Source organism: Podarcis vaucheri, assembly GCF_965113315.1.
Source record: "Podarcis vaucheri genome assembly, chromosome: 1".
In the NCBI taxonomy this organism is placed as follows: domain Eukaryota; kingdom Metazoa; phylum Chordata; class Lepidosauria; order Squamata; family Lacertidae; genus Podarcis; species Podarcis vaucheri.
Window position 1 is genome coordinate 42,385,538 of NC_138759.1, and position 25,331 is coordinate 42,410,868.

Here is a 25,331-nt window from a genome sequence, read left to right on the forward strand (position 1 = left end):
ACTGTTTTGTAATCCTGTCTTCCCCTACATGGAACCTTCCACATGTTGCTGGACTGCAATTCCCATCATCCCTGACTAATGGCTATGGTGTCTGGGGCTGATGGGAGTTGGAGTCCAACAACATCTAAAAGCCATCAAACTGGGGAAGGTTAGCATATTCAATGTGTTTTTCTCACCGCTGCATAGATTGTGTAGCTCTTCAATACACAGATTGTGTATTACTTATTATTTTAAGCTATTTGCATGGACTCAAGATTGCAGGTGATCTGACAAGTATTCTGAACATATACAAAATAGTGGGGAGGGGATTCTAGGCAGAATGCAAGCACAACCTAGCCAAATATTGACAGTATCTTCCATATTCGACTCTTCATAGTAATATTACACTTAGTATTACCACTGAATGGTGAGATCTATAATTTTAAAAACAACCTCATTTTAATGTTTCATTCTCCGTTTTCAGAATCTTTAGTAACAAACGAGATTAGATTGCTTTTCTTTGACAACTACAGATTCTTAATAAGAAAATTATCTTTTGGTTTTATTAGTAGCAGCTGGTATTTTCCCTCCAGCAGGTGTCACTCACATGACATTATATTCCTACTTGTCATTTCATATCAAGACTCACCTTTCCCCCCTGCTAAATTAGCATTAAAAATAAAAAATCAAGGCTCACAGAATAAGCAATATTCAGAAATGAAAGTATTAGATCTGGACACGTCTTCTACAATGCAAACAGATTTGAGTAAACCTTATAATTAAAAATGCAGATGAAGAAAATGTTATGAATTCTACTTTTAATATAGTACCACATTTAGTTATAGAATGGTGCTTGGGCTGTATCAACTGATTTGCTGATGGAGATATACTCTTAACCAACTTCCACAACAGATAGAAAACAGAAATTTGGTAATGGGGGAAAGACATTTTTAATGTCTCTCCCTCAACATTTGGGCACATAAACCTGGTTCAGACATCTTAATCCGATCCTGTGTTCCTATCTTGGTTTGTCAGCAGTGATCAACCCACGCTTTCACAGTTTGGATACCCTTCCTTCCTTCCTTGGAGGTTTTTAAGCAGAAATTGGATGGCCATTTGTACTGGATGCCTTAGCTGAGATTCTGGCATTGCAGGGGGCTGGACTCCTTGCTCTCCTTCCAACTCTAAGATCCTATGAAAAAATAGCGGTAGCCAAGACAGAAACACTAAAGCCAGACATACACAGGGAGGAGGGAAGGGGAGTAGAGAACTCATGCGTACGAAAAAAAAGAAGTTCCAAGTAAGGATATGGTGTTATTGTTGTTTGTTATTTGATCTCTATGAATTCATAGTCCAGCCTTTTGTCTTCATCAAGCTAAGCAAAGAACAACAAGAAGAAAAAATAGAGAAAGTGGGCAGGCAAGGGCAGGAGAGCTGCCTGTCTAGGGTGAGTGGGAGGACATTTCATCACAAACTTAGGGGCAATACAGCGGTCATCACTGCACTTTAGAATGCGGACCCTACATCAACTTACATATAAGGCATTCCTTTGTATAAATTCTAGGAATTTTGCTATGCAGTAATCAGTACTTGGTGGAGAGATGTATTTCCAGGCAAGTAAAATTATGTTGCTTACTGACTTGTGCTTAAATTGTGCTTAGCTAATTAGTAAAAGTTATGTCACTTAGGTTCCTGCTAGCTCGATGGGGCTTTCCCCTCTTTCTTCCCACTGTGCCTCACCCAAATCTACTCTGGAGCGACAGGTGAGACCCCAGAAAGGAGCTTGGGCAAGCAGAAATGCTTGTGCTGATTGAACAACAAGTGTGTGACACTGAATTCCTCCCTGGGACTGAAGTCCTGTGCAAGTCAGTGGGGATAATTGCTGAGAAGGCATGTACAGCATTGTGTTGCAAAGCCCTGGCTTTTGATGATGCCACTAAAACCAGATCCATTACTAGGGAAATGTGAGAAGTGTTGTTCTAGCCTAGAGAAACATAACACCATTTCTCTTTCTAAGCAAAGTGCAGGACCTAGAACCAAAGGTTGGTGGGCGGGGGGTTGGCTAGGATTGATCACACATCCACTGTTGGGGACATGTGTGCCGCCTTGCTCCCGTGACAGCCACTGCGTGTGACATTGGCATGCCTGTAGTGTGCGCACATCACACTGGCATGCCCATGGCATGCTGATGTCACTAGCACACATTGCTGGTGCATGCTGACGTGCCACATGCTGTGTGCAAGCCACATCATCACATCGCACACATGGCCTAATGGAATCTGGGGGGGGGCAGCCCCTTCATTTAAAATTTGTGGGTGCTCAGGAACCCAGGGCTCCCCATTGTCGGTGTTTGGGGCCTATGTTTGGGGCTATCTGCTGCCACTGCACAGGTATTAGGCCTACAATGTGGTTCATACAGAAGCAGGCTAAAGTTGACTATCTCAACTCCACTAGTTCTTTGTATGTACCACTAAGCTGCATTTAATTGGCATGGCAGGAAGAGCAGTCAAGCATCTGAATGGCAGTGATATAGGCTACTGGAAACCCAATGGCCTTCCACTGTGTCTCAGGCCCTTAAGGATTATCATATGAGCTAATCTGATGGCAGAGTATCTCCAGGACCAGGTTCTTTGTAACTCATGCCTCTAGCAGTACTAAAAATACTGCATGCCAAGTCATATTACTCTATTTGTGTGTGCCACAGGGCACAATTCTGAACAAGAATGTTAGCTGGATTATGGAACTTTTGAAAAAGGCTACTCCCTAGCAGTAAACCATCCTATTATTTTTTTTAATCTACATTTCAAAACCTGAGTTGAGTTGTTGTTTTTTAAATACAAACAAAACCTGAGTTGAGTATTTTTTAATATTTCTGCAATGTAATCTCTTTTTGCTTTAGTTGATCTTGAAATACTGCATACAGGTTTCCACTACACGTTTCAAAATAACAGGGAAGCATAACTTTACCTGCTGTCTTGTATTTGTATTCTGGTCCAATAAAGTGGCTTCATAGGACAGGCAGGTTCGATGGCAGGCTTTCGAGGACCTTGGCTTGATGACAATGTGCTGCTGAAAAGGAAACTGGATCCAGGAGGTGGTGGTGGTGGTGGAGGAGGAGGAGGGCCTGCTCCTGATGAAGAAAATCCTGGTGGGGGAGGTGGAGGAGGCGGTGGTAACTGACCTGCAAACGCTGCAGGAAGTGGAGGTGGAGGAGGAGGAGGATGGGGAGATCCCATGCCTGGTGATAATGTTGGGGGTGGAGGGATTGAACCAGGAAGAGGTGGTGGTGGTGGCGGTGGTGGTGGAAACATCTGAGATACAGCACTCCCTGAGGCATGGCCATCATTGTCCGATGTGAGTGAAACACTATTATTCAAACAAGGTATAGTCAGTTTTTTAGGTATTGTTTGGATATTTTTGACTGTCCTGCTTTCATCTTCACTTGGCTTTATAAAAGTTTCTCTGTCGGTTTGTATACATACAGTTCTGTATGTCTTTGGTGGGTGGTCATCTTCAGTCGATACACAGGCATCCTTTGCTTCCTCGCTTCTCCTGTATAATGTATTTTCCAGTTCATTTTCCAAATTTGCAATGACTTCCTCAAGTTTTGCTATGGATGACGCGTGCTCTCCTCGAATATGAAAGACCCTGAGTTCAAACTCGGACTGTGAACAAATAATGAAAAGTCTCCGTTTAAGAAGTATAACTGCAATTGCCATGAAACGTACAGTGCAAGCCTGTGCTTGCTTTCTCATAAATAAATCCCACAGAACTCACAGGGACCTACTTAGTATGTATAACACTGCAGCCTTAATTGCCTTAGTTATGGCATGCAATGCCTGCAATCACTTATAGTGACACTGTCTTATTACCTAAGAGGGAAATTAGGTTTGACACTAGGGCTGGGCAATATCTGTTTTTCAACATGATATATTACCAGTGAAACATTGCGATATATCACGATGTAAATAAGGATGGAGGTATGTAGAGGCACTGGCTGGCTTCACAGTTTTTCCTACATTGTGATTTTTGCCGGGCCCTGCTCTTGTGATTCGCTGCCTCCTGCAGGAGACAGGGGAGAGTTGAGCCGGCAGAGTTAACAGGGGCTGCAGGAATTGAGAATCATTGGCAGGCTTCACAGTTTTGCCCACATTGTGATTTTTGCATAACAAAACACACACATCATGATTTGTGATATATGGCCTAGTCAAAAATTATGAAACCGGTATATCACGATATGGACTTCAAACCAGATTTAGATGATATATTGGCCAGCCCTATCTGACTCACATCAGTGAAAAGCAATACAAGTTACACGTAAGAAGGAAAATGTATATGCTAAGCTACATAAGAACCTAAGAAGTGCCCTGGCTGGAACATGCCAGTGGCCTATCTAGTCCAGTAACCTGTTCTCACAATGGTCAACCAGATGCCTATGGGAAGCCCCAAAGCAAGACCTGAGCACAACAACACATTCCCCATACCTACAATTCCCATCAACTGGGATTCAGAGACATGCCACTACATAAGCACACTTTGATAGACAAATTCATGGAGGATACGCCCACATCTCAGTACGTAACTTAGTTATTGTACACTATTGGTCTTGCCATTTTTTCTTTTGAACTACTTCTATACCAGTGATTCATGCCACTGACTATTTCCATTTTAGGAGTTAGCAAGCGGGGATTCAAGATAATTAACAGTGGTGTGAAGAAGCTGTCTCCCCTGCTTCCACTGTGGGGCTGTTACCGGTAAATAGTAGGAAATCTGGTAACACTGTGGGGGAGAAGCTGCCATCATCATCATAAGAACTGCTGTACGGAAGGGACAGAGCAATCATTGCTGTCACTGTCTCAAGCCTGGCCTTTTTTTTTCATTTTTAATGTATTTTGTTTTTTAAAAAGAAAAAAGCACCACAAAATCATGACATTCAAGTTGGTTATTGAATTTTTCTGTCACAGTCTGTGTTTCTGGGAATTAACAGAAATTGTTTATTATTCATTTAAACCATACACCAGAAATGAGACTAAAAATCAGGCTGGAGAGTGACAAAGAATAATCTGCAGGGGACTTCATCAAAACAAAGTATGAGCAGCCCTGAAAGGGAGTTATCAGGGAAGGACCCTGAGTACCTGGATGTAGAAGATCAACAAAGTCTGGCCTGTCTTGGGAGATCCTTGTGCACATTTGCAGCACTAGTACAGTTCCCAGCCCCTAACCTTTGCTCTTTACGGAGAAGGCAAGGACAAGAATGCAGCAAAGCTTGTTGGGACTGCTGGGGGTGGGGGGGAGGATGCAAGTGACAATCTAATACACCTAACTCTCATCATCATCATCACTCGCTTCTTTGGTAAACAGTTTGAGGTCCGCATACATGTGCTAGCAATAGCCATTTGAGGAAAGATTTCGAGGAGGGGAAAGGTCTGCAAGCCTATTTTCCTGAAAGACAAGTTAGTGTCTACCATTGGTAGAGAGACCCTCCCCTTGCTTGTGTAAGCTGTTCACCCATCTACATCCTGGGAGCAGTCTCTACTTTGTTTTTATTATACCATGACTACTGAAAATAAACACTCTCCCAAAATTAATATGCAAACGTGAGTCTTCTTAGTATCTTTTATATGGGGAATTAGACCTTGCAGGGGTCAGTTTTGAAGTTTTATTTATACAAACATATAGTCACGTATGTGCAAATGGTTTTTGTACTTTGTAAACTGCTTGGAAGCTTGTGGTGGCGCTGTGGGTTAAACCACAGAGTCTAGGACTTGCCGATCAGAAGGTCGGCGGTTCGAATCCCCGTGACGGGGTGAGCTCCTGATGCTTGGTCCCTGCTCCTGCCAACCTAGCAGTTTGAAAGCACATCAAAGTACAAGTAGATAAATAGGTACCGCTCTGGTGGGAAGCTAAATGGCGTTTCCGTGCGCTGCTCTGGTTCGCCAGAAGTGGCTTAGTCATGCTGGTCATATGACCTAGAAGCTGTACGCCGGCTCCCTCGGTCAGTAAAGCAAGATAAGCACCGCAACCCCAGAGTTGGTCACGACTGGACCTAATGGTCAGGGGTCCCTTTACCCCTTACCTTTAAAGTAAGTAAGTAGGTAAACTAATGAAGAAAATGGTTTCACTGCTCAATACCAGAAACATGAAGTAATGAATTGACAATAAATTTTATATATTTACCTACAAATATTTTTCAGGCAAAGGAACAAATTTAGGGGAGGGAGAAAGAGGTTCATAGACTCTTCTGGCTTATTGCATGATATTCTCCTTCTTTTCACAGCTGCTTCTTTCTTTACCCAGAAACAGCAATAACACACTTGGGCTGTCACACACTTCACATTAAATAACAACAACAACAACAATACAACTTGTGCATACCCCAAAAATTGGTGGCCTTGAAAAAAACAAAAACCCTTGAACAAAGAATACATTTGTTTTAAATTTCAGCAACTACAATCAGAGGCTTAACAATGAAAGGATATTTGGAAGAACCAAATACTGTATGCCAATTTGCTTAAAAATCAAAATTCCTTTCTCGAGACACCTCAGCCATCATAATCTGTTTCATATGCTGCATTAATATTGTCTTCAAGGACAAGCATTTCGTTTTATTCCCAATGCATGGACTGGGAATAACATAATTCAAGACATGACACATGCAAAAATCCCCAGGACACTAAAATATTTGTGTTGTTTAAGAGGTGTCTATGGAATCCAAATGTGCATGTGAGTGAATGAGAGATGCAATTACATGTAGGAGATGTGGCAATGGAAGATTAACAGAAAGCGTAAGGTTACCAAAATACTATTCGGGGGGGAAATTGCGGAAGCATATATATTATATATGGAACTGCTTGATTTAAAACATTACATATGCAGCAGTGGATCTGGAGCCGGACTTCTTGAGAGCAAAGCTCCAAGTACAGAATATTTGCAGTGGAGAATAGGCAAAATTATTTCTTCCAATTCCTTCTTCCCCTTTGCTCCAGAAGGGCTGGAGAGCCTTCTAGTACAGTGCGGGAAGTAGCACCTGGGGGGCTGCAGCTGGAAGGGCGAATCCTCCACCAGGAATCTTCAAATTACAGTCATACCTTGGTTTTAGAACAGCTTAGAACAGCTCCCAAACACCGCAAACCCGGAAGTGACTGTTGCATTTTGTGAACTATTATTGGAAGCTGGACATCTGACTGGGCTTCCACGGCTTCTGATTGGTTGCAGGAGCTTCCTGCAGCCAATCAGAAGCTGCACTTTGGTTTTCGAACGTTTCGGAAGTCAAACGGACTTCCAGAACAGACTCCATTCAACTTCCAAGGTACGACTGTAGTAAATGGATGGAGTCCTGCTGGTAAGCAGTCCTCTACCTTGCTTACTGGCTTCTGGGAAGGTCGTGCAGGGGTCCTGGGATGCTCTCAGAACCCTAGTGCCCAAAGGCTGGTAAGCAAGGCACCACCTTCCTTACTGGTCCTCTGGGGAGGATGTGCAAGGGCTCTGAGAGTGCCCAAGGGCCCTCAAGTGACCATCCCAGTGCCTGGTAAACAAGACGGAGGGCTTAAAAAGCTCTTTCTGTGGCAGGCTGTTACTCCTGCCTGGCAAGGAAGAACAGTAGGGGGAAATAAGTACAGCAATGCCACAAAGTCTTCTGCTGTGCTGAGGTTCAAGATAACCCTTCTGCTTTTCAACAAGTCTTCACAAGTCAGTGACATTAGTGGCTATTTTCAAATGTACAGCTATTAATTCTAATGAATGAGACTTGATTCTCTAGCAAGAGGTAGAGGGAGAGCAACACCCTAGAATGCACACTTTATTTCAGCTGTTGCCTGGGAGAGGCAATTACAATGAAGTTCTATCTTGAGAAAATCGTAGCGCCTTAATATTAATGAGTAGGCTTCTTGCATCATTAATCTTACTGCGATCTGACAAGTTTTGTGTTAAGAAACGGGGAGGGGGGAAACCTAAGATAAAAAGATATGCCAAACAAGTTGTAGCAGCAGAAGGTTCAATGGTGTGGTCAAATGAGAGTGGTTGGATCTAATAAGAACACGGTGTGGACTAGAGGGTGATTGTCTCTGATCTTGGAGAATGTTTTTGGACACCTCGCAGCTCTTTTATTGCTGTAGCTGATTAAAATGAAAAGCCTCACAACTAAAATGTTCTTTTTGATGAGGTTTTCTTTCTTTTTTTTACCATGAACTATAGACCTTGTAGTCCAGTGGGACAGAAACCCTTTGATCTTCAGCAGTCACATAAATTCAAGGTCATAAAACAGCGTTGGATTGGATTTTATTAGTGTGGCTGATGCCAGACTTGTAGAGTTGCCATGCTTCTGAGGCAACCACAATCCCACCTTCCTATTCTTTCCATCCAGGTTTTTGTATGTGAAACCACATTACTATTTTTTTGCGATCTGAAAAAAACCAAACACCAGAAAAGAAAGACGAACTGGCAAGAAGACTCGTGGATTAAGCCATAATTTTTAAAAGCTGGTATTAGAGAAGAATATGCCATTATTCAGCGTACGTTAAGTCCATGTTTTGTCAGCCAAAAAACATATATGCAGAAAACAAAAGTGAGCATCAGGGAATGAAGTCAATACATTCCTGGTTCAGCTCTGAAATTGGTCCAGTTTCATTCCAGTTCAGGTCAACTAGTGGTCAGGAACACAAATATAATAAAAGACACTCCAATTTCTAATATAATAGACCATTTATATCCATACAAGATACCCCTTAGAGACACTATATGTTGTGGTTGGACACTACGCATCCCAATAGTAATTTTTTTAAAAAAAATTAAACAATGGATTGTATCAAAAGGTGGCTTTGCCTTAACAGACAGCTCAGGTAAGACAAGACACCCTACTTTTATCAATTCCAGAAAACTCACTCATTAATCATTTGTGCTATTTCCCCTCTACCACATTGCTTCCTTTTTAAAGAATGCTTGTTTTGGATGAGAGGACTTGTGAATATTCCACAGAATTATTTACACATTTCGAACAGTGTGAGTTGTAAAGGAAGATAACAGAAGTAATATTTAAAGAAGGTCCCAAGCCAAGAATTTTCTTTATCATTATGATTGCAATTAGGCAGTCTCCAAAACATCACTACAGCCATTTCTATATCTGGATAGTATTTACGCTGAAATACATATGGATGGGGAACAAAGAGGCTCCTTGTTGATTTTACAGTCTTCTCTTACTGGTTCCTATGAGGGTTTTTTGTGCTTTTTAAACTGCCTGTCTATTGTTTCTGTGCTTTTTGCAAAGACAGGACGTTTGTTCAGACCTTACTACCTATGGCAAAATCCCAGCTGATTGAAGTCTTGCAAGCCCGCAATACCTTGGCCTCTAACCATGGAGAGATAATGCCAAAACCAGGCTGTTCCACATTTATTTGACTGTAGTATCTCTCTTGATACCAGTGCCAGTGAAGAAGCAGGAGGGAGGGAGGGAGTTACTGCAGTCTAATAAACTCAGCACAGCCTGGATCAGACCTTCCTTTCTCTCCTGCAGTGAGGCATGGGAGGGATTGCCCAAGAACCTGAGACTCTAGTTTTAAGTTTTAAGAAACAATTTCCTCTGAGCATCAAAGAACTGAGAGAATCATGTAAATCTTCTGAAGATCTTGGAGCATACCGCAGTTCTTGCATTTATTCAAACATGAACTGGAAGAAGAGCCAATACATTGTATAAAAACAATTATGCTTCTATGTTCCTAATAGTATCAAGATGTTTAGTATATGCCTTCCATGGCAAGTAAATATACCAGACGTGTAGTCACGCAAGCAGTTTAGCTTTCAACTTTGATAATAAGGAGATTTGTATTGAAACTTTATTTCAAGCGTCAAAAATACTCTACAGCAATACAATGCACCAAACAGTTTATGATTCCCTATATATCTGAGTGGCCTTATAGGCTGTAGCAATCACATGAGATGTGTTATTTTAATACTTAGTTTCTTTGTTCTTGATTCCTTACAGTTCTTGTGGGTGCATGTAACTTTAAATAGCTATAAGATATAAATTATCAGTGATTATACACAAAATTCTCCTGCCAACCTAGCAGTTCGAAAGCATGTCAAAGTGCAATTAGATAAATAGGTACCACTCCGGCAGGAAGGTAAACGGCGTTTCCATGCGCTCCTCTGGTTTGCCAGAAGTGGCTTAGTCCTGCTGGCCACATGACCCGGAAGCTGTACGCCGGCTCCCTCGGCCAATAAAGCGAGATGAGTGCTGCAACCCCAGAGTCGGCCATGACTGGACCTAATGGTCAGGGGTCCCTTTACCTTTACCTATACACAAAATAAGTGGAGTTTCTCATGGAGTTTATAAGTGCTGCACAGTGACATATTCTTAATTCCAATTACGCCAATGGCACTGGACATAGGGAGCTGGTTCCTTGTGTGGATAGTCCCTACACAAAAACAAGAGAGCGCGTGGTCACACAGAAATAATAATAATAATAATAATAATTTATTATTTATACCCCGCCCATCTGGCTGGGTTTCCCCAGCCACTCTGGGCGGCTTCCACAGAAACCAAAAAACACTAAAATATCATACATTAAAAGCTTCCCTGAATAGGGCCGCCTTAAGATGTTTTCTGAATGTCAGGTAGTTTTCCATCACCTTGACATCCGATGGGAGGGCATTCCACAGGGCGGGCGCCACCACCGAAAAGGCCCTCTGCCTGGTTCCCTGTAGCTTCGCTTCTCGCAATGAGGGAACCGCCAGAAGGCCCTCGGCGCTGGACCTCAGTGTCCGGGCAGAACGATGGGGGTGGAGACGCTCCTTCAGGTATACTGGGCCTCCTAGCCTCCTGCCTTTGTTAGAGGACAGCAATGCAGGCAAGACAGTTCCTTTCTTACTCTAACCAGTCCTTTTTCCTGGGGGGTACTCAAGGGTACTGGCAACTCCCCCTGCACTGGTTAAAAGTGTGGCACTTATTATAACTACTTCATGGTGAGTACCGGCACCTTTTTTTCTAGAAGAAAAGCACTGACTCTAAGTATTAAGTTGGGGAAAACTGGATTTATGGATCAAGTTTTTAAAAAGTGTTATAACTATGTGTAGTCACATTAATAGGCATTATTAATGACCTGCTGAATCTTTTCCAGTTCCAATAAGCAACTGATATATGCTCAAGAGATGATTTAACACCTTGCCATCTAAAATGGGATGGCACGTCATAAAACTGCATCCCTGTTGCCGAATAATGAGATATAACACAAGGTATTGGAATCAAATAAGGCCACAGCTTTATTACAGATGTCAGAAGTTTGGCATAGGCATTGGGTACCACCACTGACTTCTGACCCACCTGCCAGAAGTAAACTCTGGGTTACCCCAACAGCGGGGTGGGGGATGGAGTGACGCTACGACTTACATAAAATAGGAGTGTCCCTTGTGGGATCACCTGTCTTGAGGAGTACATACCCTCCAACATTTCTCCGATGAAAATAGGGGCATCCTAAGGAAAAGTGGGACATTCCAGGATCAAATCCGAAACCGGAACAGCTTCTTTAAATTAGGAATGTCCCTGGAAAATAGTGAAACTGTGCTGTGCCCTTAGCCCCCACCTGGGCATTAGGACAGAAGCAACTCCTCCCAGATTCTTTTAACCAGATACCTATTACTCAAAGGGGCAGGCAGATGCTAAAACCTCCAGCTCCAGCTTACCAGAATGAAACTACCATTGGAAGAAAAAGGGGGGGGCTAGGAGGGGATTTCTTTAATCAATATTAAATACCTTTAGGGAATTTCCAAAGCACAGTTAATTCGTTTTCGTTTGTTTTTTGTTTCAATAATAATAAGTTGTTATTATTTTCCTTGTTAGTTTGAACAAACATCAGCAAAGAACATATTTAGCTGTTACACCCTGTCACCTGCACTTTAGTTCATAAGGTTCAATGTGATTAAGGCATGCCATTTGTGCAGCTTTAAGAATAGGAACTCTCCAGAAATAAAACATCCAGCAATATTCCAACAATAACAAAGCAGAAAAGCTCTCTCATTGATACAAACAGATGCAAGAAAGAAAGGGCCATGAATCAGTTCCACTCTCACTAAAGATTCTGTGCATCAGCCTAGGAGAAATGTTGACCCCTCTTATTCTATTGCCAATAATCTTCTACACTTCTTCCCAGAAGCTCAGGGCCAAACTAGATGCACACTTAACAAACATCAGGCAGCAACATGTATTGATTTCCTTTAACTAATTACAGGAGATGGGGAGCCACTGTGAAGGCAGTGCAAAGGAAAGGGGAGGGTTATCTCTTTATTCTTCCACTGAGACTGGAATGGAGATAGTTTCTCCATGTGGCTAGCAGCTATGCAAACGACGTCCCTATCTGCACCAAAGCAAACAGGCCTGGAATAAGATTTATATTAAGCGGATGCAACTTCCTAGTGGCACAGGACGAGGATGGGAAGAAACACAAGAGGGAGCTCTTTGTGTGTGTTTGCCCACATGCTGCACGAGTTGCCAGAGGTCAAAAATTTCAGCAACAAGCACAACTAATTCACATAGGTAGCTGTGTTAATATTCAGATGTTTGGTACTAAAGTGTTATCAAATGTGTAAAAGGAGATTCTGAACATACAGACCGCACCCTGGCGCTGATGCTCCCAGCAACTAACTTCCCTGACTGTGGTGTAATTCATTTCAGGCCAACAAGGACCTACATACATATCAATGAAGTTTCCCTCCCTGTTGAGGGAGCCCAGATACATACATTTGTACACACTTAGACCACGTTCAGACTGGTGGCAATCACATGCTGCTAGCACACATATCAGTATACAGAAGGTAGGGGGCAGTCCATGTGTTCTAGACACCTTTTCACATGTTCAGCACTGAAAACCTGAATGAGTCTACTCTGTTACATCAAAAACGATAGTTTTGTAGAAGTTTAAAGACCAGCACAAGCTTTTGTGGACTGCAGCCCACACAATTAGTTACATAAACTGTTATCTCCAGATTAAATATATTACACAGGTATAGATAAAATTATCAAAAGCAGGAGCAAAAAAACAAGGCATGTGGGAACTGCAACTGGCGATGCTTCCGCACAAAGCTAAAAAATATTCAGGAAAAGAAGAGCGACTATTGTCAACAACAATAATCAGCAACAACAACAACCTTCCTAATTGTGCTATGCAAATTCATGGGATACAACAGCAGCAAGCTAACTAGATGAAGTTTTGATTTGGTGCAATGGCTTCTTTGTAGGAACCAGCATTGTGTTTCACAGAAATGCTGTACATGCTTTAGGGTAATTTTGCAAACAGTTTCATCAGCTGTAGGGTTCAAAGAATCAAGACTTCATTTGTATGCTGATTACAAGACTCATATGATGTATACATGTGGATGAACCCACGTGCAAAGGGCGTGTACTTTTCAAATAAGAGTGGAATTTATTATGAATCACAAGCTGAAAGACCTTCAGCAGCAGCAACACATGAAATACTGAAAAAGGTAAAAAAGCTCATTAGGTAAAAATTGACTTGGCGACCCTGGCTGCAGCTTTGGATCTTAGTTAAGTTTCAGCAACCAAAAGTTTTCTTCAAAATGTACATGCTGGGCTCAATGGAAGCTCTCTTACAAAGAAATTTCAAGTAAAAAAACAAAAAGGAAATACTCGAGGCATTTCAGACCTTTAATTGTGATTGTCAAAAGGATTTGTTTTTATAAAATATGGAAAAAGTCATTTTAAAGAGCAACTTGCTTACTTAAGAGAACTATAATGCTCTACATCCAAAGAGTTCCAAGGCTGCAATCCTATACCCACTTACATGAGAGTAAGTCTCACTGAACTCAATGGAACTTTTAGACTCATAGAATCATCAAACTGCAGAGTTGGAAGTGACCCTGAGGGTCATCTAGTCCAACCTCCTGCAATGCAGGGATCTCGACTGCATCATCCATCCCTTAATTATGAAAATGAATGCTCAGTGATTTGAACTGTAACTGCACGTGTCATTTTGATTAAAAAAATAATAATATGGCAATAGGCAAGCAAACTTGCAAAAGGGTAAGCAAACTGCAAAAAGTGCCCCAAGCTAATTTAACAATTCTGCATTCATGTGCAAGCCACCTTTAAAACATTTCGAAGTAGTCCCATCATTGCCTTCCTGGAGAATCCCTCTATTTGCACAAATTATCCCATGTAGACATAGCTATTCACTCCCTAAACTCTTCGGCAGAACTGCCACTTTAGTCTGTTTCAGATTCTGCTTTGGTTAGGGTTTACAATAATTGCTTCTAATTCTGTTCTACATGCTGTTATATACATAACACATATATATCTCCATTGCCAAAAACATGATTACACAACTAGCCTGGCTAAATATAAACAGGCAGACCAGCTGGGGTATTTCAACAGAGCTAAAGATGTAAGGGCAATGGATACCATACAACATCCCAATTAAAAAGCTTGAAATAATTCACTATATCCCATCATTACTTTTTAATATTTTAAACAGTAGGTGAGAATACAAAGAAATCTGAACTACTAAACATGTCACATTTCCTCTAGCACATGCACAAAACATTTATTTCTGTATATTCTTGCACCTATTAATCTGTAATGTCCATGAAATCTTGTGCCCCTGACATTAAGATTAAAGCACACCTGTGTGGCAGCAAATTCCACAGAAATCACAAGGACTAAAGCCAATTCCTAGGCTGTGTCCACACTCCTGTTTACTCAGCATCCTGTGCACTCCCACCCCTGGTTTGGGAAGAGGGAGACACAGGTTGGCTGCAATCCATATCTATCCTTTGTCTATCCTGTTGTTTCATATATAATACTGTGTTTTGATACTCCCAATCAGCTTTTTCCAAACAGAGAAAAGGAATGGCCGTCGCATTTTAGGCTGGTACTGTGTACACAGCCCTAGCCACTGATCTTCTGTGTGACAATGAGCAGGCATATTCTGCATGCACTACAGTTTCCACACTACTTTCAAGTGGCTCTTGTGAAACCACTGAGCACTGTGCAAAATGTCAACATGCAAAGGGTTCTTTGTCTACAGTTGGCCTGTACATAACCCATTCTGTGTGACAATGGCACCTAGAAGCCATGAGCAGTGGTTGTTCTGACTATGGTAATTACCTCCTGAAATCAATTCTTTCATTTCTTTTACACACAGTAAGATACAATGCAGTGATTTCACCATGAGATTATCACATCAGGGCAATGGACTATATATAAATAGCAAAATACAAAAAAATGCAGTAATGTGTCCCATCTACCCTGGTTCTGATGGCAAAGAGGTACTAATGCAATCCAAATACAGCTGGGGACCAATGGTTGAGAAACACTGGTGGCAAACCCTCCTTCCCTTACAGCATGGTCCCAATCTAGCTCAGCACCTACCGTATTTTTCGCCCCATAGGGCACACCGCCCCATAGGATGCACCTAGTGTTTTTTTTGGGGGGGGGGAAATAAAGGGAAAAAAATTATTTCCCCCACCCCAGGCGCGGGGCTGGTGCGGGGGAAGCCTGAGCTTCCCCCGACCCCAGCCCTGAGAACAGCCTGCTATCCACAAGCCTAGGGAGCCCGGCGGGAGCCCCAGGCTTCGGAATGCAGGCAGCTCTGCACAACCCTCGGGAGACCGGCGCGACTTCGCGCCGGGCTCCCGAGGGTTGTGCAGAGCTACACGAAGCCTGGGACTGCAGGCAGCTCTGCACAGCCCTCAGGAGCCCGGCGCGACTTCGCGCCGGTCTCCCGAGGGTTGTGCAGAGCTTCCTGAAGCCTGGAGAGCGAGAGGGGTCGGTGCGCACTGACCCCTCTCGCTCTCCAGGCTTCAGCAAAAGCCTGCATTCGCCCCATAGGACGCACACACATTTCCCCTTCATTTCTGGAGGGGAAAAAGTGCGTCCTATAGGGTGAAAAATACGGTAACTTGTGCTAGCTCTCTGTTAAATAAAAAAATCTGCTAATACCAGAAAACAGAACCTGTCTCTGGTATACAGGAATAGATCAATGTATGAAGCTATGTATGAACAATTTCTTTTTAAAAAAGATGAAAGCTGCAACGTTTGGCATTTTACAAGAATCTTTCTGCGAGAGGAACATGACTTGGTCTGCAGTTTGTGTCTGACAAGCATAAACTAACATCATCTCTACTTAACTGGCCAACAATCTGGGAGTAGCTAGCAATAATGATGTGAGATAACCTCTCCTATGAGTATGTTTGCTCAGGTGGGCCATTCTTTAAAATAAAGATATGTTCCAGATTATTTGGGTTTGGTTTTAAAAAAACAACAGCTCCACCTCAACATACTAAAACCTCAACCACTTAAAAAAGAAAAGAAAGCTCTGTACTAAAGAGAGATCGCAAAACAGCATAAACGTTGTAGCATTCCTTCAGTATTATCACAGAATGTCATGGCAACTCTCCCAGAGGTGGACTGTACAGCTTCAACTAGCACTGCCACATACAGTGGTGCCTCGCAAGACGAAAAGAATCCGTTCTGTGATTCTCTTCGTCTAGCGGTTTTTTCGTCTTGCGAAGTAAGCCCATTGACGGATTAGCGGATTAGCGCTATTAGCGGCTTTTAGCGGCTTATCTGCTGATCGGATCAGCTGATAAGCGGCTTAGTGGCTTAGAAAAAGGGGGGGGGGAGGAAAAAAACCCAGCAGGAACTCGCAAGACATTGTCGTCTTGCGAAGCAAGCCCATAGGAAATTCATTTTGCGAAGCACCTCCAAAACGGAAAACTCTTTCGTCTAGCGAGTTTTCCGTCTTGCGAGGCATTCATCTTGTGGGGCACCACTGTATAAGTAAGCTATGAAACATAGGAAGCTGCCTTATACCGAGCCAGACCATTGGTTCATCTACCTCTGTATCATCTAAACTGACTGGCAGCTGCTCTGCAAGGTTTCTGATAGGGGACATTCCTAGTTCTAGAATGGAATTGAACCTTGAATCTTCTGGAGACAAATTAGATGCTCTGCTACTCATCTATGGTTTTATAGTCCACACTCCAAATTTTGCATCTATACCTCTTGATTTTTTTCCCAAGGAAGAAAGGAGAACACATTTACTTTTCTCTCTAATGTTTCCTGAAACTTTTATGTTATCCAGCACAATTCAAACCTCAAGGAAAAAGTAACTTCCAGTTCTTAGAGCCTCACCTATCCAGAGCAGTTTTTCAGAGAGTGTAAGGGTAAGAGACTAATGGCAAAAGTTGCTTCCCACCTTCTTCCAGTGGGAGCATCCCACAAGCAGAACGCCACTCAGGGGATACTGCTGCCAGCAGGAACCAAGTCTGGATCCCAGCCATTATTTTATTTATTTCATAAAATTTATATAACCCTTGACTGTAAACAACAACCACGTCCAAGCAGTTTACAAAAAACAACACAATAAAATCAAGAAAAAAGAACTAAAAGAACTAAAATTACCTCAGCATTTTAAGCATCTGGATAGGTTTGTCTATGCAGAAAGGATTTTAGCAGGTGCTGTTGATGTTCACCTGCCATTCTGTGGACTGGTAACTGAATATTTTGCTTTGGATTTTAAACTTTTGTCTCACTGGCCAACCTGGATTCCACTGGTGATAGACCAGAACCATTTCTAATTGAAGCAGCAGCAACAAATTAGAACTGCTTTCTGCTCAACTCCATAGGATGACAGCAATCAGAATAGAGGCCTATTAAAAATTCAAGCTAGCCTATGGCCATAGGGAATCCTGGCTCCCTTGGGGATATTCTAGGCCTCTTCCCTGAATTTTCTGCTTTCATTCAAAGCTGTTAAGTGTAAAGCATTAAATCTTCCAGTTTACTGGCCAGCAAATTAGAAAGGCAAGGAGATAACTGACCCAGGCCAGCTCCTCTTTTCAGAAATCTTATTTGTTTTTATGAATATTTAATACAATGAAATAAATGTAAACACAACACAGCACAATTCTAGGTCAACTCAAAAGTCCATTGTATTGAATTCAATGGGGCTTACTCCCCGATATTTAGGGTTAGGACTGCAGCTTTAGACCATCTTTATTTAGGTTCTGGACATTCCACATTCATTCCATCCCCCCCACTTTGGCACCTTAAATACAAAGTTTTTGGCCATGGACCTGGAAATAGGACAAGGCAACTACTTTTAAAGGATACTGAATGTACAAGATGCACTATTGTTTTTGTTTTAATATAAGTACTATACATACTCAAATAAAAGCAAGTTTGAAGCAGCATAGGGGGGGGGGGAGAGAGAGAGAGAGAGAAATACTTAACTGACCTCTGGTGGGGAATGCAGAAAATGCATTTCTACAAGATCAAATTTGCAGATGACACCAAACTGGGAGGGGTGGCTAACACCCCAGAGGACAGGATCACACTTCAAAACGACCTTGACAGATTAGAGAACTGGGCCAAAACAAACAAGATGAACTTTAACAGGGAGAAATGTAAAGTATTGCACTTGGGCAAAAAAAATGAGAGGCACAAATACAAGATGGGTGACACCTGGCTTGAGAGCAGTACATGTGAAAAGGACCACAAACTTGACATGACCACATGGTTGGTTGACCACAAACTTGACATGAGCCAACAGTGTGACGCGGCAGCTAAAAAAGTCAATGCAATTCTGGGCTGCATCAATAGGAATATAGCATCTAGATCAGGGGTCTGCAACCTTTAAGACAAAAAGAGCCACTTGGACCCGTTTCCGAAGAAAAAACAACAACTGGGAGCCGCAAAACCATTGCGACATTTAAAACAAATATATCTCCGGAGCCACGGTCTGACAGGGGCGGGAAGGTGATGTCAGGACGGTGCGTGACTAACGCACGCACCGCCCCCATGCGACGTCACAGCCAGTACAGCGCCCGCCACAGTGAGGAGTGTCGGGGCGCACAATGCGCCTCCTCCCCTCGCTAGTATCGGCCCCGGAGCCGCAGCAAAGATGTAAAAGAGCCACATGCGGCTCCGGAGCCGCGGGTTGCAGACCCCTGATCTAGATCAAGGGAAGTAATAGTGCCACTGTATTCTGCTCTGGTCAGACCTCACCTGGAGTACTGTGTCCAGTTCTGGGCACCACAGTTCAAAAAGGACACTGACAAACTGGAACGTGTCCAGAGGAGGGCAACCAAAATGGTCAAAGGCCTTGAAACGATGCCTTATGAGGAACGGCTAAGGGAGCTGGGCATATTTAGCCTGGAGAAGAGGAGGTTAAGGGGTGATAAGATAGCCATGTTCAAATATATAAAAGGATGTCATATAGAGGAGGGAGAAAGGTTGTTTTCTGCTGCTCCAGAGAAGCGGACACGGAACAATGGATCCAAACTACAAGAAAGAAGATTCCACCTAAACATTAGGAAGAATTTCCTGACAGTAAGAGCTGTTCGACAGTGGAATTTGCTGCCAAGGAGTGTGGTGGAGTCTCCTACTTTGGAGGTCTTTAAGCAGAGGCTTGACAACCACATGTCAGGAGTGCTCTGATGGTGTTTCCTGCTTGGCATGGGGTTGGACTTGATGGCCCTTGTGGTCTATTCCAACTCTATGATTCTATGACCCTGTTGCAAAGGTTCCTTGAATAAAGAATTGTTTATATGTGGACTTGCCTTATTGGTCCCAGGGAATGAAAGAGTTGGTCTTTCCAATTTTGTGCCATGTCAATAATTGAGAAGCATAATGCCAACTCCTTCAAAGAAGTAGAAGACCTAGCACTGACCCTGTGGTATACTGCAGGACGTGAAGATATGTACCAGGCATGAAACAAATGTACACAGATACTGTCTCTTCTTGCACAATATGGTTGAAGCAGGTAACTACAACCACGATGGGGGAAATGTGCAGATAACTGATGTTCTAACATGTATATACTGGATATAAACTCATGGAAGTACGTCCCACTGTTTTAACAGAACTTACTCCCATGAAAATGTGCTTGGGATCATAGATTACAAGATAAAGATGAGATGTTATGCACAATAGCTTCTTTTGTCCTATTGTCTTCTCTGATCAAACAAGTCTGCAAATTTTTGAAACACTACACAAACAAATTTGACTACAGATATTAGCTGGGTAAGTGTGCACACCATCACTCATCCATTTTAATTCATCAGGGCTGCTCTGATGTTTGCTGAATTCAACAATTTATTGGGCCTAACAAGATCGGTTTAACAGATTCTTTTGCACCAAACTGTAGTCTTTGGGAAAAAAACCCAAACTCAACTTTCTCCAGGCTAAGATGAACTGAACTGCTAGTCAACTGAAAGCCATCAAAGAGAATATATTGAATGCATAATCATATTCTTCCTAATTCTTGTGTATATAGACTGCTACAATCATTTCACTGGAGTGAGCAGATCCACACAAGTAGAAGAACGAAACCATGGATCTGCATCCTTCACTGGCACCTTTTGCAGGGAGTAGTGCTCTGTGTACACACTGGGGCTCCTATGCCCGTAAGGAAGGGCTCTATCAGAATAATTAGCAAGTTATACATTTCTAAAATCCTTTATTTAAAAATGAGAATAAATATTTACCTTCAGTTTTTCAACTTCATTTTTGTGCTCCTTCTTTAAGTGCAAAATAGCAGCATGGTACTCTAAAAGTAAAATAAATGAAATTACTGGTCAGATCAATGACACAAAAGTTACTGAAGTTCCAATGTGAGCACTAATAATAATAATAATAATAATAATTTATTTATACCCCGCCCTCCCCGGCCAGAGCCGGGCTCAGGGTGGCTAACACCAATAAAATTACAATAAAACATAATGGGGGAAACAAACAAACAAACAAACAAACTGTTAATTAAAATACGGGTTACAATTTAAAATGCAGCCTCATTTTAATAGTAGCTCACAAATCAAAAACATAAGGGGAGGGAAACATAAGAGTCAGAATGAGTCCAAACCAAAGGCCAGGCGGAACAGCTCTGTCTTGCAGGCCCTGCGGAAAGATGTCAAGTCCCACAGGGCCCTAGTCTCTTGTGACAGAGCGTTCCACCAAGTCGGGGCCAGTACTGGCCAGCCCTGGCCCTAGTACTCTATCTAATTTGGGCCTGCCAAAGGAAATGTTCTGGCTGCAGTACAGTAAGGAGGAACTAACAGTGTAGTTATGGCATTGCGTTAGTTTGAGCATCCTGAAGACCAAGGCCTGTTAAGCCTATGAATGTCACTGTTTATGACAGCATTTTAACGCATCTAACTTTTTACTTTGTATTCTTGAATTAAAAATATTTTAATTTATGGATTTTAATACAATGAAATAAACCAAAAGTGGGTACGCTTGCCCAGTAATCAACAACTGATGCCTCTTTAAGAGAAATGTGACTTGGCGAATGATACTCTTATATGAGTGCGATGGAGTTTAATAATGAGGAGAGATGAGAGGGAGAGGGAGTGGTGGCGATTCAGGTGTATATACACACCTGAATATAGAGCCTGCTGGTCCACCCTCTATGTCCACTTGCCTCCTGGCCCCACCAAACAGTTGCAAGGAGTGCCTAGGCACAGGTAGTGAGTCTCAGGCCGGTCAAAGGTTTGCAGCTGATCAGCTGATTGAAGACTGCTGAAAACCTTGGTTCCTTTGCCCACATGGCTTGAAATCCAACTATGTGGGCATTTGATGTCATGGTGATGTTAGATGATAGGCAGGTGGACTATCTACCCAATCTGTCAAAGTAGCCTGTGAGGGTTTGGGGAGTTTTGGCTCTGGACAAGGTAGATCCAGTCCCCCACCCTTCTCTCACAGTCTTGAAAATGGAACAGGTGATACAGGAAAGGTGTTTAACATTTATTAAATGCCAATTATCCTTGCTAGGTAGAATTTGCATTCACAAGCCACAGACATTCCATCAGCAAACAAAACAGGAGGGATGGGATGAGACAGATGTTTTATGTGGAATAGACAGAACAAATAAGACTAGAGTGGTTGAACAAATAATCACTGGGGAAATTGTTTGTGGTGTTGAAAGTAATAAAGGAAGACAGCAAAGTGATATCAAAAACAGAAAGAAGGTTGCTGTTTCATTTACTGTTGCTAGACTAATCTACCAGAATATACATTTATTCCAAGTTTATGGAGACTGTATATGAGGATTTCACTTTCTCGTTTCAAGGAAGGCAGAAAGAAACTGTCCTAAGAACAGCTTGCTTAAAGCAGCATTTGGCTCAGGAAGTAAAAATGTATAGCTAATTCTGCTTTCTAGGAAAGGGATGGAATCTACATTGGCTGTGGCTACCTAGGAAAGTTAACTTCAGGTCATAGTGGAAAGCTCACAAAAGTGACAGCACTGGGTGATAAAAGGTAAAGGGACACCTGACCATTAGGTCCAGTCTCAGAAGACTGGGGTTGCAGCGCTCATCTCACTTTATTGGCCAAGGGAGCCGGCGTACAGCTTCCGGGACATGTGGCCAGCATGACTAAGCCACTTCTGGCAAACCAGAGCAGCGCACAGAAACACCGTTTACCTTTCCGCCAGAGCGGTACCTATTTATCTACTTGCACTGCATGCTTTCGAACTGATAGGTTGGCAGGAGCAGGGACCAGGCAACGGGAGCTCACCCCGTCGCAGGGATTCAAACCGCCAACCTTCTGATTGGCAAGCCCTAGGCTCAGTGGTTTAACCCACAGTGCCACCTGCCCCAAGCACTGGGTGATACACTTTAACTATTAGGGAAAAGGGTTAAAAACAAAACAAGGATCATTAACACCACAATATAAATTACATAGTGTGTTCACATTTTGGCTGTTGTGCAAAAGCTACAGTCACCCTATGTCAGAACTAGAGAAAGACAACCAACCACCTGAGATTTTCGCATGAGAAAAGGCTCAGAGGTTGTAGCTTTCCTTTTAAAAAGATTAAAACAAGTTAAACCCTCAGTAAAATAAATCTGAAAGTTATTTCTTGCTATGCTAGTTCCATAAAGTGCAGCTAAAATGTTATGGTTTTCTCTTATGCTATTTTAAGACTTGAACACCTCACATCAAAAGGACACAATTTACTTTAAAATGCTTTATTTAAGAAAGGTGTATTCTACCTAGCCCAAGTCTGTACACAATGTGACAAAGGATGACTAGTTAACATTCCTTTGATCGACAATCACCTTTTTCCTACATGTGGCCTCCACCCATGTGGGAAGGGCCCTGTTCGTTTTCTTTTTAAAGCACAACCAGCTGCACCTAGGATATAAACATACATGAATACTTTCTTCCCTAGCAAAGTGATATTTTTAATATTTTTTAAATACTAGGTGTTCGGGTTGCCTTCCCCTGACTAGAAGGGACTATGATCTAACAGAGGCTGGTGGAATACAATTTTTTGTCAGTTCCCCCTTTCCCCCTTTAGAATGTCTATATATGGCACTATATGCCAGAAAATATCTCAAAGTGGTATACAATGAGGGGGGAAATATGAATGATTCATAATTCTGCATGTATCTAAACAAATTTTGTTGTTGTTGTTCTGTTGTTTAGTTGTTTAGTCGTGTCCAACTCTTCGTGACCCCATGGACAAGAGCACACCAGGCACTCCGTCTTCCACTGCCTCTCGCAGTTTGGTCAATTATCTTATATTAGTAAAGGTAAAGGTACCCCTGCCCGTTCGGGCCAGTCTTGCCAGACTCTAGGGTTGTGCGCTCATCTCACTCTATAGGCCGGGAGCCAGCGCTGTCCGCAGAAACTTCCAGGTCATGTGGCCAGCGTGACAAGCTGCATCTGGCGAGCCAGCGCAGCCCACGGAACGCCGTTTACCTTCCCGCTGGTAAGCGGTCCCTATTTATCTACTTGCACCCGGAGGTGCTTTCGAACTGCTAGGTTGGCAGGCCTTATATTAGTAGCATAAGCTTATTTATTTGTATCTTGATGTAACAGGCAAGTTGGCTCCCTCCTTGAGGGTTTCTGACACCCTCTCGTTGGAATTTGTTCTTGGAAGGTACTTGCATCAATTTAATGTCATGGTGCCTGGGTGAAGTTAAAGACGAAGGTTGCATCACTATATCAAATCAGCTGTTTTTTCAATATACTGTTATGCTTATCTGTTACTTCCATATATTTTAAGAACACAAATGGACAGATGCTATTGCTGGTATTCCATACACTTTCTGGCACAGACTTGAATCAAAGGGGCCCAGAGAAGCCAGGCATCACTCCCACAATTCAAAATTAAAAATTTAGGAGGCAGGGACGTCACATGACATTTCATTTGGGCTGGGGGCGGGGAAGGTGCCTTATCACTAACTAGATACATTTTCAAGATTGTAGTTCAACAGAAGTGACCACAACAATAACTTCAGGATGATAATCAAAATCAAATTTGAGTCAGCCAGCATTTAATTCATATTGAATAAAGCTTAGGAAAAACAAATGGGGAAGCAGCAAGACAAGGCTGATTGAACCATAAAGCATAACAGAAGAAACTGCATGCATAAGAACATAGCAGTTACAATGACAACTGTAAGGTGGAAGTAAAAAAATGGATTTTTTTGACAGCATCACATTTAAACTGGGATGTATTTCGAGAAACACAGCTTCAAATTAATATTTAAAACACTTCTCTTACTGGTGTCTTAAAGACATAAAACAGATACCTAATGTAACACAGCAGAGAAACAACCAACAGCTAACACAGTATGCTTTACTGCACCAACATCGGATGGCAAAGAAGCAGGTGAAATAAAGGCAAAACCCAAATAACTTTTCTGCATGCAAATACATAGCCTATTACCCCATAACACAGGAGTAGGAAAGTTGTGGACTTCCAGATGTTGCTGTACTAGTTCCATCATCCCTAACCACTGGTCCTGATGGGACTTGGGAGTTCAACAACATCTAGAGGGCTATAGGTTCCCCACCAATGCCCTAAGGCAGGGGTTAAGTTTATGGAGAAAACATTTCAGGATGTTCAACCCACTCTCCTTATTTGTTACCTGACTTCATTTGATAATTTTCTTGACTAAATAAGATAGCTGTGCAGTATCAGTGATGCCCTCCTGGGAGAAGTTGCTTCCAGTTTTCCACACCTCCCTCCTGCTATACATGTCCCCTATCATTCTCTGCAGGAATAAATACATGGCATCAACCTATTGTGGCACTTCCACAATGTGAAATCTAAGCATAACCTGCAGAAAAATAGTATTAATAGATGAAAGTCAGTGGGCTATAAATGTCACTATTGATCAAAGTACAGCACACAAAGTTATTCTGATGAAGTGCTGGTTGTGGCCAAGAGGCACTGGAGTTTATTTACTCCTCCTGCTATGAATTCTTCTTATATTACATATATATGAAAATATACAGTGCTTCTATATTGCTTCTTAAACTTCCCAACGAATATTTCTAATAGGTCTTGAATGTTCCCTCATACAATTCATGGAAATAGACCTTATGGGACACATAAAGC

At 42.2% G+C, this 25,331-nt stretch overlaps 1 protein-coding gene across 4 annotated transcripts in view; it reads right to left on the reverse strand.

The window, feature by feature from the left end:
* Positions 1 to 25,331, reverse strand: part of FMN1 (formin 1) — a 156,558-nt gene that overhangs the window by 63,106 nt on the left and 68,121 nt on the right. For all 4 annotated transcript variants that reach the window (XM_082239372.1, XM_082239370.1, XM_082239371.1 and 1 more), the window contains 2 exons: positions 20,470 to 20,531; positions 2,947 to 3,644 (listed from right to left, as the gene is read on the reverse strand). In XM_082239372.1, coding sequence (XP_082095498.1) covers positions 2,947 to 3,644; positions 20,470 to 20,531 — 760 coding nt within the window. The remainder of the gene's footprint in view (positions 1 to 2,946; positions 3,645 to 20,469; positions 20,532 to 25,331) is intronic.